Source organism: Microcaecilia unicolor, chromosome 5 (genome assembly GCF_901765095.1).
Source record: "Microcaecilia unicolor chromosome 5, aMicUni1.1, whole genome shotgun sequence".
Taxonomy (NCBI): domain Eukaryota; kingdom Metazoa; phylum Chordata; class Amphibia; order Gymnophiona; family Siphonopidae; genus Microcaecilia; species Microcaecilia unicolor.
Genome location: NC_044035.1, coordinates 73,052,991 through 73,078,101, shown reverse-complemented (window position 1 = coordinate 73,078,101; position 25,111 = coordinate 73,052,991). Strand labels below are relative to the sequence as shown.

At 44.7% G+C, this 25,111-nt stretch overlaps 1 protein-coding gene across 1 annotated transcript in view; it reads left to right on the top strand.

Moving 5' to 3' along the window:
• CFAP46 (cilia and flagella associated protein 46) overlaps window positions 1–25,111 on the top strand; it is a 418,285-nt gene that overhangs the window by 302,624 nt on the left and 90,550 nt on the right. Inside the window, exon 46 of the mRNA XM_030202994.1 lies at window positions 18,801–18,898. Coding sequence (XP_030058854.1) covers window positions 18,801–18,898 — 98 coding nt within the window. The remainder of the gene's footprint in view (window positions 1–18,800; window positions 18,899–25,111) is intronic.

The window sequence follows — 25,111 nt, the reverse complement described above, 5'->3', positions numbered from 1 at the left end:
GTTATGTTACATCACTTAACACAGGTTAACTGCCAAAAGCAACTTTTCTTAAGTGCAGAGTCTCTGCAGTAGAGAGTTGCACAGGGACAGAAATCCAACCCGTCCCCACTGGAATCCAACCCGTCCCCATTCGTCCCTGTAGGGAATCTAGCCCATCCCTGCCCGTCCCCGTGGGGAATCTAACTCATCCCCACCCGTCCCCACAGGGAATCTTACCCGTCCCCGCTCGTCCCTGCAAGAATTTAACCTGTCCTCACCCACAAGAATTTAATGGTACATTAAAACAATTCCTGTCAGCTCTCTCAGTCTCTGGGTTTGAGCCGCAGCACTGCAGGCAAGGAAGGAGGAACGGAAGTTGGAACACTCTGGTGCGCACATATAAGACTTCTCTGATTCACTGGCACCTGAAGAGACGGCTAGACGAATTTCATATTTAATATAAAAAATTTACTCATTTGTTTAGTGTACAAGCTGATTACCATCAATAGGGGTAGTCAGGAAGCATTTCTACTCAAAACACATCTACACACACAAGCAATATACAGCAAGCTTAAGGCAAATCAAAAATGCTCTAGACAGACAAAGAAAAATTCAAAATGCTTACTACCTCTTTGTTCCCCTCTAGTTTTATACCGGGCCTCTGACTAATTCTCTCATACAACATTCCTGTGCAAGTCTCTGAATACCACAAACTGTTAATCATGTGCAGAACATCTGCTTTCTATTACCCCCCTACCTTTTAGCCCACAGACTTTCTGGAGCCTGCCTTTGGCTAATGTGTTGCCACATTCTTTTCATGCCTCAGGAGGGTTAGTGTTAAAACAGCTTGTTGTAATCATGGAGCCTTCCACTCCGCATTTTTCATACTTTTATTCAACAAATCTTTCATACTTTTGTTCAACAAATCCTCCCTTTTGAGGCCTGGTATTCCAGGACTCAAACATCTGTTTTAGCTCCAGTCTGTATCCTTACCTCCCTTCTAAATTTCCTCCCCCCTTGTTTGTGGCATTCAGTTTCTGCACGCTTTTTCAATATTTTTGGCTGACATATTAAAGTTCTATTTATTCTTGATTTCAGTTATCATTATCATTTTAAAAACATCCTGGCACATCTTTGCAAACATGCTAATACATGTTGCATTAAACAGATTCAATTGTACTAGGGTACAAAATTTATATTTCCTTTGAATACAGACAGTGAGCTTCATCAAAGGGAAGTACACTGTCATTCTTATGTTTCATATAAGAACAATTATAAGGATAATGCCCAATTGCATTAGTTAATGTGGCATTAAAAATTACACAAATTAAAAGCATAACATTCATTGAATCAGTTGTTACAACATTCTGCATGTAAGTGCACTTTATCGGGGGAATGTGTTCAGTTGTCATACTATTAATCAGACACCAACATGATGTCTGTGGGTACTTGTCCATAAGCAAGGCTTGCTTCCATATCATCAAGCTGATCAATCCATAGACTGGTGGGTTGTGTCCATCTACCAGCAGGTGGAGATAGAGAGCAAACTTTTGCCTCCCTATATGTGGTCATGTGCTGCCGGAAACTCCTCAGTATGTTCTCTATCTCAGCAGGTGGTGGTCACACACAGCAGCAGCTCTGGCTAGGCCTCCAAGCCTAATTTTTAGGTTTTGTTGAGTGCCTGGGGTTGAGGGCTCTTTTGAGCAAGTGCAAACCTGGTGGTGCCAGGTCCCTCCTTTTCTCCCCCCTCCCGCTGGCTCCGTTAAAAAAAAAAAAAAAAAAATTTTGAACGTCCTTAAAGGCGTTTATTTCGACGTTTATTTAAGCGTCTATTGCAGCTACTCACTGGGACACCAGGTCGTTACAGCTCGGAGCGGACAGCAGGTAATTTTTACCTTTTTTATAGCGGGCAGGGGGTTCCCCGATTCTTCTCCTCGTGGCATATGGCGTCGGAGGGCGAGGGCGCAAATGGTCGCTCCCCGGATCGCTGGAGCGCTTCTAGAGGGGATGCGGGGGTCTTCAAGCCTGATTCGCCCTTGTTGGGTGACAGTTTCGTGACCGATGTATGTCCCGGTCCTTCCTCCGGCGTGGCGTTTTTTCCCGCCATAAACGCCCATCCCCCGCTCCTCGCCTCCGCCATCTTGGCCGGCCACGCGGCTCGGACGGCTTCTTCTTGGGCCGCCCTTGAGGTTGGAGACATTAATGCCATGAACGCCCTTAATTTGGGCGACGGCACAAAAGCGGCTAAAGTTAAGAGCCGTTCTTCCCGCGCGGCTCCTTCGCGGAGTGTCGCGCCGGACGCCATCTTGGATGCGCAGCATGTCTCTCCCCCGCTCTTGCGAGCGCCGGTTGAGGGTGCGTCTAGGGCTGTTGCCCAGGCTGCGGAAGTGCACAGTCTGGGGGGTTTCTCCCCCGAGTTTGTTTTGCTGCTGCATCAGGCCTTCCTCATGCACAACGCTGCCCCTGCTCCCTCGTCTGGTAAAGAGGTTGAGGTTCCCAGAGGCAAACGCCCTCGGGTTGATTCCCAGGCCTTGGAGGAATTTGTCTCCTCCGATGTAGATGAGGGCAGCGTGTCTGAGGTCTCCCAACGGTCCTTTGCGGATTCCTTGGAGGAGACGGATCCCCGCTCGGTTGGAGCGGATGACCCCTCTGCAGCGCGGCTTTTTAGCCCAGAGGATTTGCCCAACCTGTTGCTACAGGCCATGGACACTTTGAAGATTTCCTCTCCGGAGGACGTCTCTCCCTCAGCCCCTGTTGGCTCTGCCATTATGCTGGGGACGAAGCGCCCGCCTAGAACCTTCCACGTGCATGATGCTATGCACACCTTAATTTCGGCTCAATGGGATGTCCCAGAAGCGAGCCTTAAAGTGGCTAGGGCTATGTCCCGCCTCTATCCTTTGGCTGTGAGTGAACGTGAGGCCTATCTGTGGCCTACCGTGGATTCTTTAATCACTGCGGTGACTAAGAAAACGGCGTTGCCGGTGGAAGGTGGCACGGCCCTAAAGGACGCCCAAGACAGAAGATTGGAGGCGGCCTTAAGGTCGTCCTACGAGGCTACTGCTTTAAATTTGCAGGCCTCAGTTTGCGGTTCCTATGTGGCCAGGGCGTGCCTGACTATGGTGCGGCGGGCTTCCCCCTCGGATTCTTCCTTGAGGGATGATTGGCCGGCCCTGGAATCGGGCTTGGCCTATTTGGCAGACTTGCTGTATGATGTCTTGAGAGCCTCAGCTAAAGGCATGGCTCAGACAATCTCTGCGCGGCGGTGGCTTTGGCTGAAGCATTGGTCTGCTGACCACGCCTCTAAATCCCGCCTGGCTAGATTGCCTTTTAAAGGCAAGCTGCTCTTTGGGGTCGAGCTGGACAAAATCGTGACCGATCTCGGCACGTCTAAGGGCAAGAAGTTGCCAGAGGTCAGGGCTCGAGCTAGTGCTCGCCCCGGTACCTCCAGAGGACGGTTTCAGGAAGCCCGTCGGTACCGCCCGGGCAGGTCGGGCTCTTCTGCCTCCTCTTCCTTTAAGAGGACCTTCTCCCCCAAGCAGCGTTCCTTTCGCAGAGACCGCCGTCCCGGAGGTGCTCCCTCCGGTCCTCCCCCAGGGTCTCGTACCCAATGACGGGGTCTTGGTCCACGCCCCAGTGCAGATTGGAGGACGGCTGTCCTCGTTTCTGGGCGAGTGGACCACAATAACTTCAGACGCTTGGGTGCTGGAAGTCATCAGAGACGGCTACAAGCTAGAGTTCTGCCGACCCTTAAGAGACGGGTTTGTACTCTCTCCCTGCAAGTCTCCGGTCAAAGCTGTGGCAGTGCAGCAGACCTTGGACAATCTCATCCGCCTGGGGGCGGTCGTTCCGGTGCCAGAAAATCAGCTTGGCAAGGGACGTTACTCCATTTACTTTGTGGTACCAAAGAAAGGAGGTTCTGTCCGGCCTATCCTCGACCTCAAGGGGGTCAATCGGGCCTTGAAAGTTCGGCACTTTCGCATGGAGACTCTCCGCTCTGTTATAGCGGCAGTGAAGGCAGGGGAGTACCTGGCATCCTTGGACATCAAGGAAGCGTACTTGCATATTCCCATCTGGCCTCCTCATCAACGCTTCCTGCGTTTTGCAGTACTGGGCCGACACTTCCAGTTCAGAGCCCTCCCGTTCGGGTTGGCTACTGCTCCGCGGACCTTCTCCAAAGTAATGGTGGTCATCGCGGCCTTCCTGAGGAAGGAAGGAGTACAAGTCCATCCTTATCTGGACGACTGGTTGATCCGAGCCCCCTCTTATGCAGAGTGCGGCAAAGCTGTGAACCGGGTGGTTGCTCTTTTGAGCTCCCTGGGATGGATCATCAACTGGGAGAAAAGCCAGCTGCGCCCCACTCAGTCCCTGGAGTATCTGGGAGTTCGATTCGACACCCAAGTGGGCAGAGTGTTCCTGCCAGACAATCGGATTGTCAAGCTTCAGGCTCAGGTGAACCAGTTCCTAGTAGCCTCTCCTCTTCGGGCTTGGGACTATGTGCAGCTGTTGGGCTCTATGACGGCCACGATGGAAGTAGTGCCCTGGGCCAGGGCTCATATGAGACCACTTCAACACTCTCTGCTGCAGCGCTGGACTCCGGTGTCGGAGGATTATGCTGTGCGCCTTCCCTTGGGCCCAGCAGTGCGCAAGGCGCTGAGCTGGTGGACGCAGATGGACAAGTTGTCTGCAGGAATGCCTCTGGTGACCCCAGAGTGGATTGTCGTCACGACGGACGCGTCCTTGTCGGGCTGGGGAGCCCACTGCTTGGGAAGGACAGCGCAGGGACTCTGGTCTCCTGCAGAGGCAAAGTGGTCTATCAACCTCCTGGAACTCAGAGCCATTCGGTTGGCGCTTTTGGAGTTCATCCCGGTACTGGCGTTGAAACCGGTACGGGTTCTGTCGGACAATGCCACGGCTGTGGCCTATGTCAACCGCCAGGGAGGTACCAAGAGCGCCCCTCTAGCCACGGAGGCTATGAATCTATGCCAGTGGGCGGAAGCGAACCTGGAGCAGCTTTCAGCGGCCCACATTGCCGGAGTCATGAATGTCAAGGCGGACTTTCTCAGTCGCCATACCTTGGAGCCCGGAGAGTGGCAGCTATCTGCTCAGGCGTTCTTGGACATCACGAAGCGCTGGGGCCAGCCGAGCCTAGATCTGATGGCGTCATCGGCCAATTGCCAAGTGCCACGCTTCTTCAGCAGAGGACGGGACCCTCGATCCCTGGGAGTAGATGCTCTTCTCCAACAGTGGCCGACACAAGAGCTTCTCTATGTGTTCCCGCCCTGGCCCATGTTGGGCAGGGTGCTAGACCGGGTGGCAAAGCATCCCGGCAGGGTAATCCTGGTGGGTCCAGATTGGCCCAGACGTCCCTGGTATGCGGACTTGATCAGGCTCTCAGTCGACAATCCTCTGCGACTGCCAGTGGAGCAGGGCCTGTTGCATCAGGGTCCCGTGGTGATGGAAGATCCCTCCCCCTTTGGTCTTACGGCCTGGCTATTGAGCGGCAGCGTCTGAGGAAGAAGGGCTTCTCAGACAAGGTCATCGCCACTATGCTGAGAGCGAGGAAGCGCTCTACTTCTACTGCTTACGCCAGGGTTTGGCGTATCTTTGCAGCGTGGTGTGAAGCAGGCTCACTTTCTCCCTTCACTGCTCCAATTTCTTCAGTGTTGGCGTTCCTGCAAGAAGGTCTAGAGAAAGGCCTGTCGCTCAGTTCCCTTAAAGTCCAGGTAGCGGCTCTGGCTTGCTTCAGGGGCCGCCTGAAGGGTGTTTCCCTGGCTTCGCAGCCAGATGTGGTGCGCTTTCTCAAGGGAGTTAATCACCTGCGCCCTCCTCTGCACTCAGTGGTGCCTGCGTGGAATCTCAACCTGGTGCTAAGAGCATTGCAGAAGCCGCCTTTTGAACCCTTGTCGAGGGCATCTCTGAAAGACCTGACGTTGAAAGCAGTCTTTTTGGTGGCTATCACTTCAGCCAGAAGAGTTTCCGAGCTCCAGGCGCTCTCTTGTCGAGAGCCTTTTCTGCAGTTCACTGAGGCAGGAGTGACTATTCGCACAGTGCCTTCCTTCCTGCCCAAGATTGTTTCTCGATTCCATGTGAATCAGCAGCTCTGTCTCCCTTCCTTTCGTAGGGAGGACTTCCCAGAGGAGTACTCTGCTCTTAAATATCTGGATGTGAGACGAGTCATCATCAGATACTTGGAAGTGACCAATGATTTCCGGAAGTCAGATCATCTGTTTGTCCTGTGTGCAGGTCCTCGTAAGGGTCTGCAGGCTGCTAAGCCTACAGTGGCAAGATGGGTCAAGGAAGCCATTGCAGCGGCTTATGTGGCCGCGGGGAAGGTGCCGCCTATCCAGCTGAAGGCTCACTCCACAAGAGCTCAGGCGGCCTCGATGGCAGAGGCCGGATCCGTCTCCTTGGAAGAGATATGCAAGGCGGCAACTTGGGCATCGGCTCATACATTCTCCAAGCATTACCGTTTGACTGTGGCTGCACGGGCGGAGGCCCGGTTTGGAGCTTCAGTGTTGAGGTCAGGGATTTCAATGTCCCGCCCTGGGTGAGTACTGCTTCGGTACATCCCACCAGTCTATGGATTGATCAGCTTGATGATATGGAAGGTAAAATTATGTATAATCATACCTGATAATTTTCTTTCCATTAATCATAGCTGATCAATCCATAGCCCCTCCCAGATATCTGTACTGTTTTTATTCTGGTTGCATTTCAGGTTCAAGTTTAGTCTTCAGTTACTTCAGAAAGACTTCGTGTTCAAGTTTTTTCACTTGGATTTTTCAAGAGTTAAGACGAGTTTGTGTTACAGTGAGCTGCTGCATTCCTCTCCCCTCCGTTTTACGGGGCTGGATTGAGACTTAAAATTCTGCCGGCACTCCCTCCCGCTTCGTGCGGCTGTAGGGCAGCTTTGTACCCTTCCCGCTTCGGCGGTGTTAGGGTCAGTCAGCTCCTCCCGCGGTTGCGGTTGCAGGATAAGCCAGATCCCCCCGCATCGGCGGGTGTGGTGTCCCTCCCCCGCTCCGCGGGGATGAGCTGGACGGATTCCCCTCCCCCACTTGTGTGGGGATGAGCTGGGTTAATTCCCCTCCCCCGTTTCGGCGGTGGTGAGCTGGGCAGAGTGTCCCTTCGTGGGTGTAATTCTCTAAGTGCTGAGTCCTGCGGATGGAGCTTTGATATCGACATACTGAGGAGTTTCCGGCAGCACATGACCACATATAGGGAGGCAAAAGTTTGCTCTCTATCTCCACCTGCTGGTAGATGGACACAACCCACCAGTCTATGGATTGATCAGCTATGATTAATGGAAAGAAAATTATCAGGTATGATTATACATAATTTTACCTTATAAATAGTCTCATTTGTCCAATGAAGGTTTTCATCATCTCTTACACAGGTATTATTGGGATCACAGTCATGGTGCCCACTCAATTTTATCATTGTAGTCCCATACATCATAGCTGACAAGGACAAGGATGTGGGCACATATGATACAATCAGTCAAATTCAACATTTTGGCCGCTGCAACAAGTCTATTATCATATGTGTTCATTGTCCATTAACAAACAACAACATCCCAATACCATCATGTTTAGGGACATGATGTTTGTTTATTCTTTGTCCATTTCAATGTTATTAATTCGTCGAATATCTGCTAAATGTATCCAAGAAGTATGACCTTCCAGACGGGCAGCAGTCTGAGTAAGGGCCGTGATAGCAAAAGGCCCTACATACACAGGATCTTTCCATGTTTTATGTGTAAAGTTCTTTCGCAGTACTAGATCACCTACTTTAAAAGCACAAACATCATTAGTAGTCCCTGCCTGTGATGCTACATTTGTTCGGATCATATCACTTGTCAGGTTCAACATAGGTTGTAGCTTTTGCCAGTACTGAGCTGTGCTATCAGTACTTGCTGTCTGCATCGGGAAGAAATGACGTCCTGTCTGAATTTGGAATGGGGTCAATTTAGTACGCCCATTAGGTTGGGCCCTTATAACCATCAAAGCTAATGGTAACAAATCAAGCCAGGTATATGGTTTACCTGCTGTTTCCTTGTTTAAAGCCTTCAGTAATACTCTCAATTTAGTTTTTAAAATACCATTGTAGCGCTCCACCAAACCATTGGAGGTGGGGCGATACACTGATACTTTTCTGTGTGTTAAACCCATAATCGTTTCCATTTCTTTCAAAACACTGTTATTAAAATGTGTCCCGTTATCAGAAATTATTCTAGACGGACACCCATGTCTTGGCATAATATGAGTTACCAGGCATTGTACCACTTCATGTGCTGTCTCCCTTTTACATGGAAATGCTTCTATCCACCTTGAAAAAGCATCCACCCAAACTAACAAATACCTTTTTCCCTGCACTGGAACAATCATATCAGTGAAATCGATATACCATTCTTTTGCTGGGCCTTCTGGTATTGGAAGTGTCCCAGGTGATATTTTAGGACCTCGTTTAGGTATGTTAATATTGCATACCATGCAATTTTGCACAACCTGTTGAATCAAGTTATCAATTTTCAAGGTCCAAAACCTTTGTTCAAACTGTTGTCTCATTGTTTCCTTATTCCAATGCATGGTTGCATGCCAACCAGCCAATACCTTAATCGCCTGGCTCATTGGCATACAAGGTAATCCTTCTTCTGCATTAAACCATTCACTTCCCAATTTCATACATCCTCTCTTCAACCATTTTTCACTTTCCTGTCCCTCTGGCTGCCACATTTCAATCTTATCTACATTCGTAAGTGGCCCTTCCTGTGTCTGTCTAGTATTATACAAAATCTTTTCACTTTGCTTAACCACCTCCGTTGCTGCTGCATCAGCCATTGCATTACCTAGTGCTTCAAAGGTTGGCTTTTCAGTGTGGGCCGGGGTCCACACAACTGCAGTTTTTCTACCTTCACGTTCCCTTCTTGCCAAAATTTCAAACAGCAATTTCCAATATGTGTAATGTTGTAAATTTTTACCTGCACTGGTTATCATCCCCCTACGCTGCCATTTTAATATATGATACTGTAGTGAACTTGCAACGTAACCACTATCAGTATATATAGTGACATTTTGAGTCATATCAGTGTGTTGTAAGGCTGTAATAACGGCTAAAAGTTCATCATGCTGTGCAGTATGATCAGGAGGGGTTTTATATTGTGCTTGCATTATCTTTCTTAGATTCTCATCTACCTGCACGCAGGCAAAGCCTGCAACAGTCCTTTCACAAGCTCCATCTGTAAACCATATTAACCCATCAGATAAGGGTTCAAAAGTAAGACAGTGAAATGTAGGGATTTCTATAGTATCGATCTCACCCTTTTGATCAACAGGAAAAAGCAGATCTATCTTATTTCTCTGTTCTTTAGTTAATGGTATTATTCTTATATCTTGTCCTAAAAGTACTGCTTGATATTTTCCAAATCTAGTGGCTGTCAATGCTGTTTGGCTAGGGCTCAACAGCGTTTTAATCGTGTGGTTGGTATGTATTACAATAGGAACAAAAGGCATTTGTGCTCTCCATTTACCTACTGCTGCCACAATAGCTGTCAGTAACTTTGGTATTTCTTTCATTCCCTTTTCCACATGATTAAAAGAGCCTGACAAAAAAGCTACTGGTGCATTTACTTCATTGTTTTGATTAATCATAGCTGCCCAACTATTTCCCATGTCTTTTACCCACAAATGCACAGGTGATTGGATATCTATTACTGCTAACGGTCCTGGAGATAACAAATCCCTCACAATCTTAGCCAGCACTATTTTATCCTGTTCTTCCAATACAATTAGTGTATTCTTTGGTGTGGCTGCGGGCAGTTTCAAATGTTTATAAAGTCTCATTACTTTTTGTGTATAATTTGGTATCCATTGTCTGCAGTAATTTAACATTCCCAAAACAGCACGTAACTGGGTAACTGTTTGCGGTACCGGAGTTTCATTTAAAATAGATATAACTTCCGGTATAATGACCTTATGTTCTGCTGAAACATTTTGTCCTAAAAAGGTGACAGTAGACTGAGCTATAACACATTTTTCCTTATTACATTTATATCCTAACTCTCCTAATAACAAAAATAATTTTGTAGTCCAATCTAGGCATTCTGCTTCAGTCTCAGCAGACAGTAGAATATCATCTACATAGACAAACAATGACACCGTGTCAGGCAATTGACTCCTGAAATCCTTTAAATCCATCATTAGTTGTTTTGAGAATACCGATGGACTATCAGTAAAGCCTTGAGGCATCCTAGTCCACCTGTATGCCTCACTCTGTACTATAAATGACGTCAAATCCCTAGACTCTGGATGAAGAGGTATTGAAAAGAATGCATTAGACAAGTCAATAACAGTGTTATATGCATATATATTCTGGGTATGCAAAAGAGTAGCAGGATTTGCACAAATCGGAAATTGATTTTTTGTAACCTCATTTAGCTCTCTTAAATCATGTACTATCCTTACATTGTTTTCCCCTTTCGGGACAGGAAACAATGGGGTATTGTACGGGGATACTGAAGGTTCAATAATACCACATTTCAATAATTTATCAATGTGTTCCAAGGTTTTGGATACTAATTTAGGTCGTATGGGGTAAGGGTCTTGCTTCGGCCCCTTTGCCCCTTCTATTAATTCTATCTTATGGGGTTTTGCATTTATGGCTAGTCCATATGGTGAATCACTTGTACTCCAAATATGTTGTGGTAATTCTTCCATAACCCTTACTTTATTTTCATTGTTCAACTGTTGAACCATGGTGAGCAAACTTGGTATTTCTTTATTTCCAAAATCTAAACACAATCCTAATTGAGACAATAAGTCTCTACCACACAAATTTACTGGGCAATCAGGTGCCACTAAAAAGGGTACCACAGCCTCCCTTGAACCGTGCGGTTGGCATTCCAAGCGCACCAGAGTGGGTTCTGTTAGCCTTTTTCTTTGTTCTATCCCCGTAAATCCCACTGTTGTTCTATACTGATTTGAAAGTTTAACTCCCTGTGGTTTTGCACACAACACAGAGGTACTCGCCCCTGTATCTATCAAAAATCTCACAGGAGTTCCATATTTGCCAATTGTCAATGTAATAAAGGGTTCCCTTGTGTCTAACCTGAAAATCATTCCCTCTTCCTGACACGGGTTTGCTTCCAGTCAATAGCATTGGTCTGGAATATTCTGCCAAGTTGGAAAAGCATTTACAGTACCCTGTCTCTGTACTGCAGCCCCTGGTCCCTGTGATTGCGTCGCCGGCTGCTGTATTGCAGTCTGCGGGGCACTCGCAGGTATCCCTACTACTTGTGGCATTAATCCTTGCTGCGTCTGCATTTGTACTTGGGGCATTCCTGCATTCTGATAACATTCTGAAGCATAGTGACCAAATTGCTGACATCCCCAACATTGTACATGTGCCCTTCTATTAGGTGATAGTCCTGATCCTTGCATCCCTCGACCCCTACCCCTGCCTCTAACCATGCCTCGTCCCCTTGGTTGGTACAGCCGGCTATATCCCGGTTGTACATAGTAAATGACCTGTGGAGGTGAGGCAGAGGGCATTACCATTGTTTCCTGTTTTTTATTTCTATCCTGTTCCTTGCTTTCCAAATCCTTTAACTGCATAGTCATTAACTTAGAAGTTAATTTAGCCTGTTCTTTCTGTGGGGTCTCTATCAGTTTACGATGCACATTACTAAAATGCATCAATGTCTCTCTTATTTCTGGCCATGGCTTTGAGGACAGGGCAATGACAGAGTCTAAATTTTTACGCATATTATCAGGCAGTGTGGACATAAATAGGTGTAAAAATACTGCTACATTATGATCCACATCTGCATCTTGCCCTGTTTGAACCTTATACAAATTTATACATTTTGTCAAATGTGCCGAAAAATCAGTTTTAGGGTCCCATTTATTTGCCGTTATGGCTGAAAAATCAATCGGTGTTGGATACATCACATGCAGAGCTGCAGAAAGAGCAGCCTTACTATTCCCTGCGTATACATCCCCATCCACAGTATGTGATGGCAGGCGCTGATATCCACACTGCACTGCCAGTTGAGAAATACTAATACCTGACGCTGCACACAGGGCTTTAAAATCTCCAATAGTCAATTGAGTCCCTGCAGTTGCCTGTTCTATCCCATCTAACCACATACGAGCTCCTTTCACTATACTGGGAATTTTTGCAACTAAAGTTGTAACATCTACGGGGGTGTATGGTTTGTACTGTTGTATTCGATTGCCAGCTGCGTCTAAGCGCGTCATAACTGGCATGTGTAAAGCACTACTATCTAAAGCGCTGCAAATCTCCTGTTTACCTTCCTCTTCCACCTCTTCTTCCAAATCACGTTTTATTTTGTGGAACCAATTATCCCAGAATTCCAATCCCTCTTTTACAAATGTTCCAGTCCCTATACCCGGGCAATTTTTGTGGACAGCCTTTAATAATTCCTGAATGTCCTCATGTGTACTAGGACCATTTTCATCGCACGGCAAGGGGAGCCGTTTTACATCTAACAAGTGTCTAGTAGCCCCCCACCATTCCTCACCATATCTAGTATTATTCAGTCTCATAAGCTCTGCAGCCACATGCGTGCCTCGAAAAATTGGCCTGGGGGGCCCTGGGGTTAAAGATGTTGGCATAGTTTTTGTTCGCTTATGAGTTGGGGTTGACATGGTCATGGGAGGCTCGGAGTACATCCGCAGTCGTCCCTCAATTTCAAATTGAGTTGCCAGGTCATATTGTTCTGATGTAATTAGGGTTTTCAAATCAGGGTAAGTGCCTGATTCTGCACTAGATTTTCCTTTTTCTTTCTGTCTCACCCGTTTTTTCTCCTTTTTCTGTTCCCTAGTCCCCACATCACTGTCCTCATTATCCCCTCCCTTTTCACTTTCTGACTCACTGGGGGGGTCATCAAGAGCCGAATACCCAGCGCATGGCACAGGGCGCTTTGACTTTGATTTCTTCATTTTATCATCGCCCTTATGGGGCACAACGTGTCCCTGCTAGATTCATACGACGGGGGATTATTTCTTTCTGCCTCTTTTTGTATCCTATCTACATCAGCATGAAACAGATCTGCTGCTAAAGAAAATAAATTCCAAATTGTAAGATGCTTCTCTAAGCTTTTCTTCTGCCTAGTTTTATTTTTATTTTCTTGTAAATAGCTCAGGAGAGATAATAATTTTGGACGATCAAACGATCCATCCTGAGACCAGCTCAAAACAGAATCTTTTCCTTCATATTTGACCCATTTCTCATGTATTTTTTCAATCTGTTTTTTTTCTAATGGGAATAATTCTATGACATGCTGCAAAGGGGAGCATTTTTTTTGAACTATCTAAATCTAAATACATAGCATATACAGGAGGCTTTTCTTTCTTATCTGCCCCTTTCCCTTTCATTGTATTCTGACTATTACAATTTCTCCTATAAAGCCACAATCTACAAAAATATACTAATGCACTTAAACAAAGAAAATATACAAAAAAGAAAACTACAAAGCTAAACAAATATATCGGTAATAAGGCCACAGTGTAAGCTTACTCACGCGTCTTCTTATTTCTCTTTTTAGCAAGCCCAGGAGTTATCACCTGTATGTCCACGTCAGTAGTTTGATCAATCCCACATCAGTGGAGCACAGAAATCATCAGGTTTAAACAACGCTTGCTTTACTTTCAATCCTGTAAAAAACTTCATTAACAACAACTTAATTTGTCCTTCGTCTCGCCTTCTCTTTTCCGTGTGCGGCCTACTCCTGGCTGGCTCGCCACTTGAAGAGACGGCTAGACGAATTTCATATTTAATATAAAAAATTTACTCATTTGTTTAGTGTACAAGCTGATTACCATCAATAGGGGTAGTCAGGAAGCATTTCTACTCAAAACACATCTACACACACAAGCAATATACAGCAAGCTTAAGGCAAATCAAAAATGCTCTAGACAGACAAAGAAAAATTCAAAATGCTTACTACCTCTTTGTTCCCCTCTAGTTTTATACCGGGCCTCTGACTAATTCTCTCATACAACATTCCTGTGCAAGTCTCTGAATACCACAAACTGTTAATCATGTGCAGAACATCTGCTTTCTATTACCCCCCTACCTTTTAGCCCACAGACTTTCTGGAGCCTGCCTTTGGCTAATGTGTTGCCACATTCTTTTCATGCCTCAGGAGGGTTAGTGTTAAAACAGCTTGTTGTAATCATGGAGCCTTCCACTCCGCATTTTTCATACTTTTATTCAACAAATCTTTCATACTTTTGTTCAACACACCACATGCACGCACCAGTAGGTCTGGTGACATCTGATGCTTATGCTTATGTCAGAGCTGAGGACTGCGCATCAGCATGGAAGCAGAGAGGATTAATAGTAATAGTAAATGACAGCAGATAAAAACCGGATCAGTCCATCCAGTCTGCCCAATAGTCACAATCATTATCAATTCATGATTAAATCAACAATGAATGTGATATTATATACTTGATTATGGTCTTTCTGTGGTGTTTCTGGGACAATGATTAAATCAACAATGAATGTGATATTATATACTTGATTATGGTCTTTCTGTGGCGTTTCTGGGACACAGACCATAGAAGTCCGCCTGGCCCTATCCTTATGTTCCAACTGCTGGAGTTGCCCTCAAAGCCCACTCCAGCCTATTCATCTTCTCATTTGTGGGACACAGACCGTAAAAGTCTGCGGTAACTGTTGGAGGTGTATGCAGCATTCCCTCTGCAGTTTCCACTCAGACAAGTTCTCTTACTGTCAGGCACTATGAGTGCAGATGAGGTGGTGTTAGGTGAACTTGCGTTGACTGCATATTTGACAGTTAGTATGCGCTACCTACTGCAAACTGACTGCATTGTGCAGTCCACACTCAGTCCCGGCCCCATCCCGTGCAAGTTTCAGTGTCATTGCATTAATATTTAAAATAATAAAAAAACATATTTAATGTACAATTCCCTGGTTTGGTGTGAGTTCAAGTGGGAAACCCTAATATCACCCATCGTGACAAAATTAACATGACGTTTTTAATTACATAAGTACATAAGTATTGCCATACTGGGAAAAAGGGTCATAATCGAAAGGGACGCCAAAGTTTTCCTGAGGACGTCCTCGCAGGACGTCCCGGAGAAGGTGGGGAAACCAGTATTATCGAAACAAGATGGGCGTCCATCTTTCGTTTCGATAATACGGTTGGGGACGCCCAAATCTTGACATTTAGGTCATCCCTAGAGATGGTCGTCCTCAGACTTGGTTGTTTCTGATTTTCGGCGATAATGGAAACTAAGGACACCCATCTCAGAAATGACCAAATGCAAGCCCTTTGGTCGTGGGAGGGGCCAGCATCGTAGTGCACTGGCCCCCTTCACATGTCAGGACACCAACCGGGCACCCTAGGGGGCACTGCAGTGGACTTCAGAAAAAGCTCCCAGGTACATACCTCCCTTACCTTGTGTGCTGAACCCCCAAAACCCACTACCCACAACTGTACACCACTACCATAGCCCTTACAGGTGAAGGGGGACACCTACATGTGGGTACAGTAGGTTTCTGGTGGGTTTTGGAGAGCTCACATTTACCACCACAAGTGTAACGGGGGGTGGGGATGGGCCAGTGTCCACCTGCCTGAAGTGCACTGCACTCAATAAAACTGCTCCAGGGACCTGCATACTGCTGCGATGGACATGAGTATGACATTTGAGGCTGGCACAAAATATTTTAAACTATTTTTTTGATGGTGGGAGGGGGTTAATGACCACTGGGGGGAGTAAGAGGAGGTCATCCCCAATTCCCTCCGGTGGTCATCTGGTCAGTTCGGGTATCTTTTAGTGGCTTGATCGTAAAGTCGTCCAAATGCTCGTCAGGGACGCCCTTTTTTTCCATTATGGGTCGAGGACGTCCATGTGTTAGGCACACCCAATTCCCGCCTTCGCTACGCCTCCGACACGTCCCCGGGAACTTTGGTTGTCCCCGCGATGGAAAGCAGTTGGGGACACCCAAAATCGGCTTTCGATTATGCCAATTTCGCAACCCTGGGAGAATAACACCCATCTTCCGATCTGTGTCGAAAGATGGGTGTCCTTCTCTTTCGAAAATAAGCCTGCAAAGGTCCATCAATCCCAGCATCCTGTTTCCAACAGTGGCCAATCCAGGTCATAAATACCTGGTAAGATCCCAAAAAAGTACAAAACATTTTATACTGTTTATCCCAGAAATAGTGGATTTTCCCCAAGTCCATTTAATAATGGTCTATGAACTTTTCCTTTAGGAAGCCGTCCAAACCTTTTTTAAACTCCGCTAAGCTAACCGACTTTATCACATTCTCTGGCAACGAATTCCAGAGTTTAATTACACATTGAGTGAAGAAAACGTTTCTCCGATTCGTTTTAAATTTACTACATTGTAGCTTCATCGCATGCCCCCTAGTCCTAGTATTTTTGGAAAGCGTGAACAGATGCTTCACATCTGCCCGTTCAACTCCACTCATTATTTTATAGACCTCTATCATATCTCCCCTGAGCCACCTTTTCTCCAAGCTGAAGAGCCCTAGCTGCTTTAGCCTTTCTTCATAGGGAAGTCGTCCTATCCCCTTTATCATTTTCGTCGCCCTTCTCTGCACCTTTTCTAATTCCACTATAGCTTTTTTGAGATGCGGCAACCAGAATTGAACACAATATTCGAGGTGCGGTCACACCATGGAGCGATACAAAGGCATTATAACATTCTCATTTTTGTTTTCCATTCCTTTCCTAATAATACCTAACATTCTATTTGCTTTCTTAGCCACAGCAGCACACGGAGCAGAAGGTTTCAACATATCATCAACGATGACACTTAGATCCCTTTCTTGGTCCGTGACTTCTAATGTGGAACCTTGCATGACGTAGCAGTAATTCAGGTTCCTCTTTCCCACATGCATCACTGCACTTGCTCACATTAAACGTCATCTGCCATTTAGACGCCCAGTCTCGAAAGGTCCTCTTGTAATTTTTCACAATCCTCCCGCGATTTAAAGACTTTGAATAACTTTGTGTTATCAGCAAATGTAATTACCTCACTAGTTACTCCCATCTCTAGGTTTATAAATATGTTAAAAAGCAGCGGTCCCAGCACAGACCCCTGGGAAACCCCACTATCTACCCTTCTCCATTGAGAATTCTGACCATTTAACCCTAACTCTCTGTTTTCTATCTTTTAACCAGTTTTTAATCCACGATAGAGCACTACCTCCTATCCCATGGCTCTCCAATTTCCTCTGGAATCTTTCTTGAGGTACTTTGTCAAAAACCTTCTGAAAATCCAGATATCAACCAGCTCACCTTTATCCACATGTTTGTTCACCCCTTCAAAGAAATGTAGTAGATTGGTGAGGCAAGATTTCCCTTCACTAAATCCATGTTGATTTTGTCTCATTAATCCATGCTTTTGAATATGCTCTGTAATTTTGTTCTTAATAATAGTCTCTACCATTTTACCCATCACCAGTGGGTTTACATAAGTAAAACTCAATCCGGTAATTTACCCACCTTGCTAGAGAACCGCCTAACTATTATGACAAATTGGGCTGAATTTCTGGAAATATTCTGCAGTGGAAATATTCTGCACTCAGCCAGACATATAAGGCCAGATTCAATTAATGACGCTCAGATTTAGGCACCGGAAAAAATTCCACGCCAAGCACTATTCTATAAAGGGCGCTCTGGGCTATTACCCTGCCTTGCTGAAACCCAATGTAAATCCCGGTGCAAAAGTTGGCCACGTAACTCCATTTTGGGAGCGCCCATGACCTGCCCATTCCCCTCTCATGGCTTTCCCTCTTTTGGGTTACACGCAAAACAATTTAGGCGCTCAGTGTCATAGAATAGTGTACAAGCACAAATCCCAATTAGAGCTAATTAACATCAATAATTGACAATTCATTAATTTGCACAGTGACCTATATAGAATCTAGGAGCTAGAGCTTATGCGATAAATGAGCTCATAAATGCTATATGCAAACCCTCCAAATTCTGTATATGGTGCCTTAAGTTGTGCATGCTAATTTGGCCGCATGGCCAAATTGCATTTACAGTTTAATTGATTAACAAGCCTGTCAGCGCCAATAATTGGTACTTGACAACCAATTAGTGGCACTAATTGGCTATAATTAGAATTTACGTGCACAACTTTCTAGGCATATTCTATAACGTGATGTGCCTCAATTCTAATACACACAGCCAAAAAGGGGTCATGGCCATGGGTGGGTTGTGGACATTCTAAAAAAAAACTGTGCGCACTGTTATGGAATACACCCAATGTGTGCCTAAGGCGCACATATTTAGGCCTGGTTTTAGGTGGCCTAAATGGGTTCACCTAAATTTTAGGCGCATAAATGACATATGTGCATATTCTATAAAGTACGCATAACTTTAGGTGTAATTTATAGAATCACACTAACTGCATGACTATACAGTGCCGATTTTTTAAGGTGCCATATATAGAATTTCCCCCAATACCTTTAAGGGGAGAGCAACTGCTCTACCTAACTTGCAGTGTCTGAGTTTCCCTCTTTCCATCCCGTTCTCTTCATTGTCCCTTCTGATTTTTTTCAAATCATTGCCCAAGTATGTGAAAGGAAACTGATGGGAAATTGTAGGATATATACATCAAATTAATCATCACCACAAGTGCAAACTATTTGCCTGTTGTCCTAATCTGGAAGTCATGAGTATTAATTCATAGAATATTCTGCTTTCACAGTTGATTTTAATTATAAAAATATTACAAAAATGTGATTATTTTCTTTCAAATATATTGCATTTACTTTAAACTATATTTTATAGGCATGGGAAAATCTCAGCATTCATCCGCAGCATTTCAACCTAGTAAATGAGTTGCCATCTAACTTCACTGTGCTCATTCTTCAGCATTCAGAAGACAGGTATGACACTGTTCACTGATTTTATATGTGTGTGTGTATATATATATATGTACATCTCGGAATATTATTGTCATGTTTCAATATAAGAACTTTTTTTTACAATTTTCACAAAGCCGTGCTAGTGATTCCCGCAAGGCAAATGAGAGGAGCCCATAGGAATTGAATGGGCTTCCTTTTATTTACCGCACAGGAATCACTTGCGTGACTTTGTAAAAGAAGCCCTAAGGCCCTTCCAATAAAAAACAATGACTCTGCTAAATGCACAGATCCTACTACTACTTATCATTTCTATAGCGCTACAAGGCATATGCAGCGCTGTACATCATACATAAAAAGACAGTCTCTGTTCAAACAGCTCACAATCTAAGTAGGACAGACAGACAGAACAACTAGGAGGTAAGGGAATTAAAGAGGGGATAAAAGGGCAAGTGAGTAGTGGTTAGGAGTCAAAAGCAGCATCAAAGAGGTGGGCTTTTAGCCTGGCTTTGAAAACGACCAAGGACGGAGCTAGACGTACAAGGTCGGGAAGTCTATTCCAGGCGTGAGGTGCTGCGAGATAAAAGGAATGGTGTCTGGAATTAGCAGTAGAGGAGAAGGGGACAGAGGAGAGATTTATCCACAGATCCAAGCTATATTAGAACACCCAAAGCAAAGAATGATAGGCAGATGTAAAGTATTTTAAATATCTATTGAAAAGTGTTTTCAGTATCTTTTGGAGGTCAGAAGAGAATCCTATATCTCTTGGTTCCCATTTCTGTTGCCTTCTTATTGCCATTATATTCCTTATATCTGTTGCTTTCATTTGGTTTTCTGCCTTACTATTTTTTCCTCATTTTTCTCTCCTCTGCTTTTCTTGGATTTCAGCTGTTCCAGTTCACCCACATATTTAAATACTCAACTATAGTTATTTCACAATTTACACATTCGTGCCCCTTCTTGGTACAGGGAGGGCACTATTCAAAGCATTTTCCCCAGAGAAATTGGGCTTTAAAGATTGCCCAAGCTGTCTGCAGGTGAAACTATGCATGGAGTTAAATAGAGCACATATTTCTAAACAGTGGACTGTAGAGATATCATAGAGACAGAGAGAATGCAGAGGATTGAACAATATGAGTAGCTTTTGTGATTCAAAACTAGCCAAATTATTTTGCCTCCAAAAAATGTTTTATAAAGAAATTAAGTCATTTTTGAGGAGATAATAGTGAAAGCAAAATTAAGAACATATTTTTCTTTCATTATTTCTGCAAATTCTCTGGGGAAGAATTACCCACCGGAAAGGCTAGCTTAACAATTAGGCAAACTAGGCAGTTGTCTAAATCAGCAACTTATGCAAAGAAGCAAAAAGCAGTTAGCTGAGCAGGGTTTAAAAAAGATTAGTATAAATTCTTAGAAGAGATGTCCATAAGCAATTATTAAAATGGGAAAATCCACTACATATTCCTGGAATAAGCAGCATGAAAGCTGTTTTACTCTTTTAGGGGGTCTTTTACTAAAGCTTAGCTTGAGTTATCTGTAGCAGGGCCCATTTTATTCCTATGGGCCCTGCTGCAGGTAACTCGAGCTAAGCTTCAGTAAAAGACTCCCTCAGGATCTTACCAGGTATTTCTGACCTGGATTGTCCACTGCTGGAAACAGGATACTGGTCTTGATGGACCTTCGGTCTTACCCAGTTTGGCAATGCTTTTGTTCTTATGTAAAACTATAGATCCTGCTAACCAGAGGACTCAAAGAGCCATCACATACTTTTACCTTCAAGATGTTCAAATAACCCATTTGCCTGGGTGAATAACCATTTATCCAAGTAAATGGCTTTTAGAAAATATCATCATTGCACATGTGCATACAAAACAGAGTTCAAAATGTGATGTCCATCTTTGCATTTTTACAGAATTGATTTGGGATGGAATAATGTTGGGGTTATCATGACTGTAGACTCTAATTATGAAAAACAGAGGACAGGCTAGCGGCATGAAAGATAATTAGTGAGGACTGATGCTCGACTAAAATTTTACCTAGTGTATTCACTAGGCACTGCCTACTGGGCTTTCAATACCATGCCAAGCTAAATATTGCTCCCATAATATGAAATGATAGCACTTTTCACAAAGCAAGTAAAAAAAAATGTATGGAAGCCTTCTAACCTGCAAATTGTGCACCAGGTCTTTGAAAATTGCCCAATGATATGATACCTGTAGATATTCACACCTGATGTTTCTGTAGATACTTTTTTCTGGCTAGAGTAAACGTAGTTTTAAAAATGTAAAGTTATGCGCTAGTTCAAATCAAATTGATGGAGGGGTGGCAGGTAAGAATGGAATAAAACTTGTACAGGGAGTACAATGTACTATAGAATCTTTATAGACAGAAATTCCATGTGTTATAGAAAAGAATATAGCAGTGGGGGGTATACTAACATCCATCTGACCAGGATGAGGAAATTAGGAAAGTTAACAAAATCGGGCACACAGTAATAATGACCCTAGCATTGAATAGGTAAATGTCTTTTTGGGATAAGCTATGGAGGCAAAGTTTCCAGATGCCATAAATAACTGTTTCATGGAGCAGCTGGTCTTAGAATCAATGAACCCCTCTAGCTCCACTATGTACTGCAATGCTGAACCCGGTGCAAGGGATAACGGTACTGGGGTTATTCACTAAAAATAATCATAATGCAATCAAATTTGACATAATCACTGGAGGGAAAACATTAAGGAAATTACTGCAACTGTAACTTTGGGAAAAATCAAGAATTTAGTTAGAAAGAAACTAAAAGGAGGGGTTGGAAAGAGGAAATGTTTGAATGTAACATAGACATTCTTTAAAAATACCTTCTTAGACCCACAGACCAAAGTAGGTCATTTTAAAATGGTTGTGTGGCATCTCTACATGTAAATAAGATACAGTGTAAATTGCATGCATACATAAATGCCGATTTTGCAGAGCTGCTGCTAAACGTGTAGATGCTGCAGAATGCATAGCAGGGTGTAGCCAGACTTCGGCGGGAGGGGGGGTCCAGAGCCCGAGGTGAGAGGGCACATTTTAGCCCCTCCTGGCTCCACCGACCCCCACCACCACCACCACCACTTTTGACCCTCCCCTGGTGCCGCCAAACCTCCCCCACCGCCGTCAGGTACCTGTGCTGGCGGGGGTCCCCAACCCCCGCCAGCCGAAGTTGCTGCAGCTGATCTGGAAGGATTCTGTTTCTGAGTGAGTCGTCCTGACGTCCTGCACGTAGGATTGTAGGAACGTGCAGGATGCCAGGAGGACACAGAAACAGAATCCTTCCAGATCAGCTGCAGCAACGTGCCGGCACGGAGACCGGCGCTGAAGAGGACTTTGGCTGGCGGGGGTTGAGGACCCCCCGCCAGCACTGGTACCTGACGGTGGGGGAGGGTTGGCGGCAGTGGGAAGGGGGGGGTCGAAAGGGTCAGCGGCGGGGGGGCCCATGCCCCCATGGCCCCACATAGCTACACCCCTGATGAATAGAGTCTAAAGGGATATGTTATAGCTGTGATTTGGATGGACCAAAAAATATGTGTATTTCCAGTTATTCACAGAAGTACATATTTGTATTTTTAAAATATTGAGCCCAATATTCAGAAAGGTTTAATTAGGCAGGAGCCCCACTGAGCTGGCCATTCGTCAATATTCTGCAGCTCTTAAGTGGTTTCCAGGATAATCTGGGGGTGGAGCCTGGGCAAGGTGGTGATATTCAGTCTGCTAGCCAGCAAAGTAAGTGGATAAATTTAGGACAGCAAAAATGCCAGTTGCCCAGTTAACCTCCGGGTGACCGCACATACCTGGATATTCAATGCTGGAGCCTGGAAATGGCCTAGCATTGAATATCCAGGGTTAATTTAGCCTGCTGCTGTGAGTGGCAAAACAAATAGCTGACCACTGTGGACTGAATATCTACCCTTTCTTTTAATTTTGTACCTCCTACAAGGCACAACTAATTGTCAGCAAATTGTTCATTTCAGACAGACATTTAGAAGAATGGTTGAGGGGGTACCGTATATACTCAACTATAAACCGAGATTTTTGGGCCCCAAAAAAAAGCCCTTAAATTGGGGTCTCAGCTTATTGTCGAGTCAGAAGAAATTTCTGTGCTTTCCCCCTCCCCCTCCTGTGGTGACCGGCACTTCTCTCTTTCTTCCCTTAAATGTGAAAAGAAAATGGCCTTTTAGGACCTTGGCTCCTTAAATGCCTGAACTTGTATGTAGAATTTTATAGAAAATGTGTACATGTCTGTACTGTATAATTATACTACAGCAAGAGGCCCTCACTGGATGCCCACCGGAAGGGTGGAAGGCCAGATTTTAGGACTAAGGCTGTAAAAATACCAGCTAGGTTTAAAAATCTATGACTGGCTGAGCAAGGACTTGCTTTTCCTGTAAGTTAATATGTGTCCCCGCTTGGGATCCATCCACTGGAATAGTGGTGGGTCAATTTACATACCTTAAACAGCCTAAACTGCTAAAAGGCACTGACTAGGCCTCATTAGAATTTGGTGTGACATTCAAAAGCAGTGCAAAAGCCAAGATCAAGGAATTGATGGCTAAAATCCTAACCCAGATCACAAAATGATATGAACCTAATATATCCAAATTTAGATATCTTCATAAAAAAGTTGTTTTGTTCATGTTTTGATGTTTGGATGTCCGTATCTAAGGAAGTGTTTACAAAAAGGGAAGTTGCACAACAAGTTGCAATACTAAAACGGAAGAGCACCTGGCCGGAGGTCATGACTCATAGATTAAGCAATATTAGAGAAAAAAATCCCTCTCCATAGACTTGTATAGTGACCAAATTGTATAAAAGCAGGGTGCATGCAAGCCCTCGGGAGAACTTTTCTCCAACGCCTCGGAAGCAGCAGAGCTCCGGTCAGCTGAATCCAGAATTGGTCTGATGAATGTATCTGATTAAAGTCTGATTTGTAAATAAACTCCTCATTCCAAATGATGATTTGTGGGCTTCACTTAATGATGAAAGGCTGTAAGTACAAATGCTTTTGCTACATCAGATTGAGGTCACTCTAGCCTTCTTGGGGGGCTCGGGACCCCTCAATTCTCAACATTGGTGACCCCGATGTGATTCGAACACGCAGCCTTCTGATTGCTGATCTAACACAATAGCCCCCCAATACTGTCCTTCTTTCCCTAATTTTTGAACGCAGTGGGGATGAATATTTGCGTTCAAACTTTCGTTTCTGTCTTTCAATATTCTGTTCTGTTCTTTCTCACCCTCTTTTCTTTCTTCTATCCTGTCCATCTTTTTTGATTTGCGTGATGTGCGCAAGAGTGTGCTTGCTGTGTGATTGGTGCATAACAACGAATCCAGGCGACTGCGATTTGGAGTTTGCTGACTGTTTATATCACGCTCAATTCTTTGGATTGGTCTTGATGCGAGCATTCTGGCTCAACGATCCTTAGAGGTTGCGCGTTCTCTTTTTCTCTTTCCTGTTCTCTTCTCTCCTCTTTTATACCCCTACGTTCTCTTTATGCTTTCTGCCTCACTACAGATGTTCTGCCTGCTTCAGACGCGTTTCTGTTCCCTTCCCATTCTATTCTCGGTTTTCCTTTATTCTCACATCTATTGTCTCTACCTATGAAATCCCCTACTTGCCCTTCTGACTTCCTCTGTTCTTTTCCCTTGTGCGGTTCCTTCGCCGCCTCCCTTCTGTTCTTAACTTTTTTCCTACTCTCTATGATTTCACTTTTTCCTGTGGTTATCTCCTCGCCACTTGCTCTTCCGTTATACTTTTCTATTACTGTCAGTGAACTCTATAACCTTCGCATATCCTGCAGTGCACTCTATGCTTTCTCCGCTCCTTTCTCCGTACTTGGTTTTGTCATCTTGAACGGAGAGTGCTATCAATATTGACTTCTCCCCACCCTTGTTAGAAATTTTACTGATGTGTCTTTGTGAAACCTAACAATTCTTTGTCAGCTTCTTAGCTGCACTTCACCATTTTCTGCTTCCTTATTTCGCTGTTATTGCCAAGCTCTATGGGCAGCATTAGAAACTATGCTTCAACACCGATAGGCTTGCCCCCACCTCTGTTCCTGCTCCCCCAGATGCTCGCTCTCGCCTATACGCTTTTGTTACCTCTGTCTGACCTTCAACTGCTTAATTCTGACTCAATCGGGTGTTAGATTGAGTTACCTTTTACTGTCACTATGTTAACTGCAAGCTTCGGTTAACGGCGCTCAT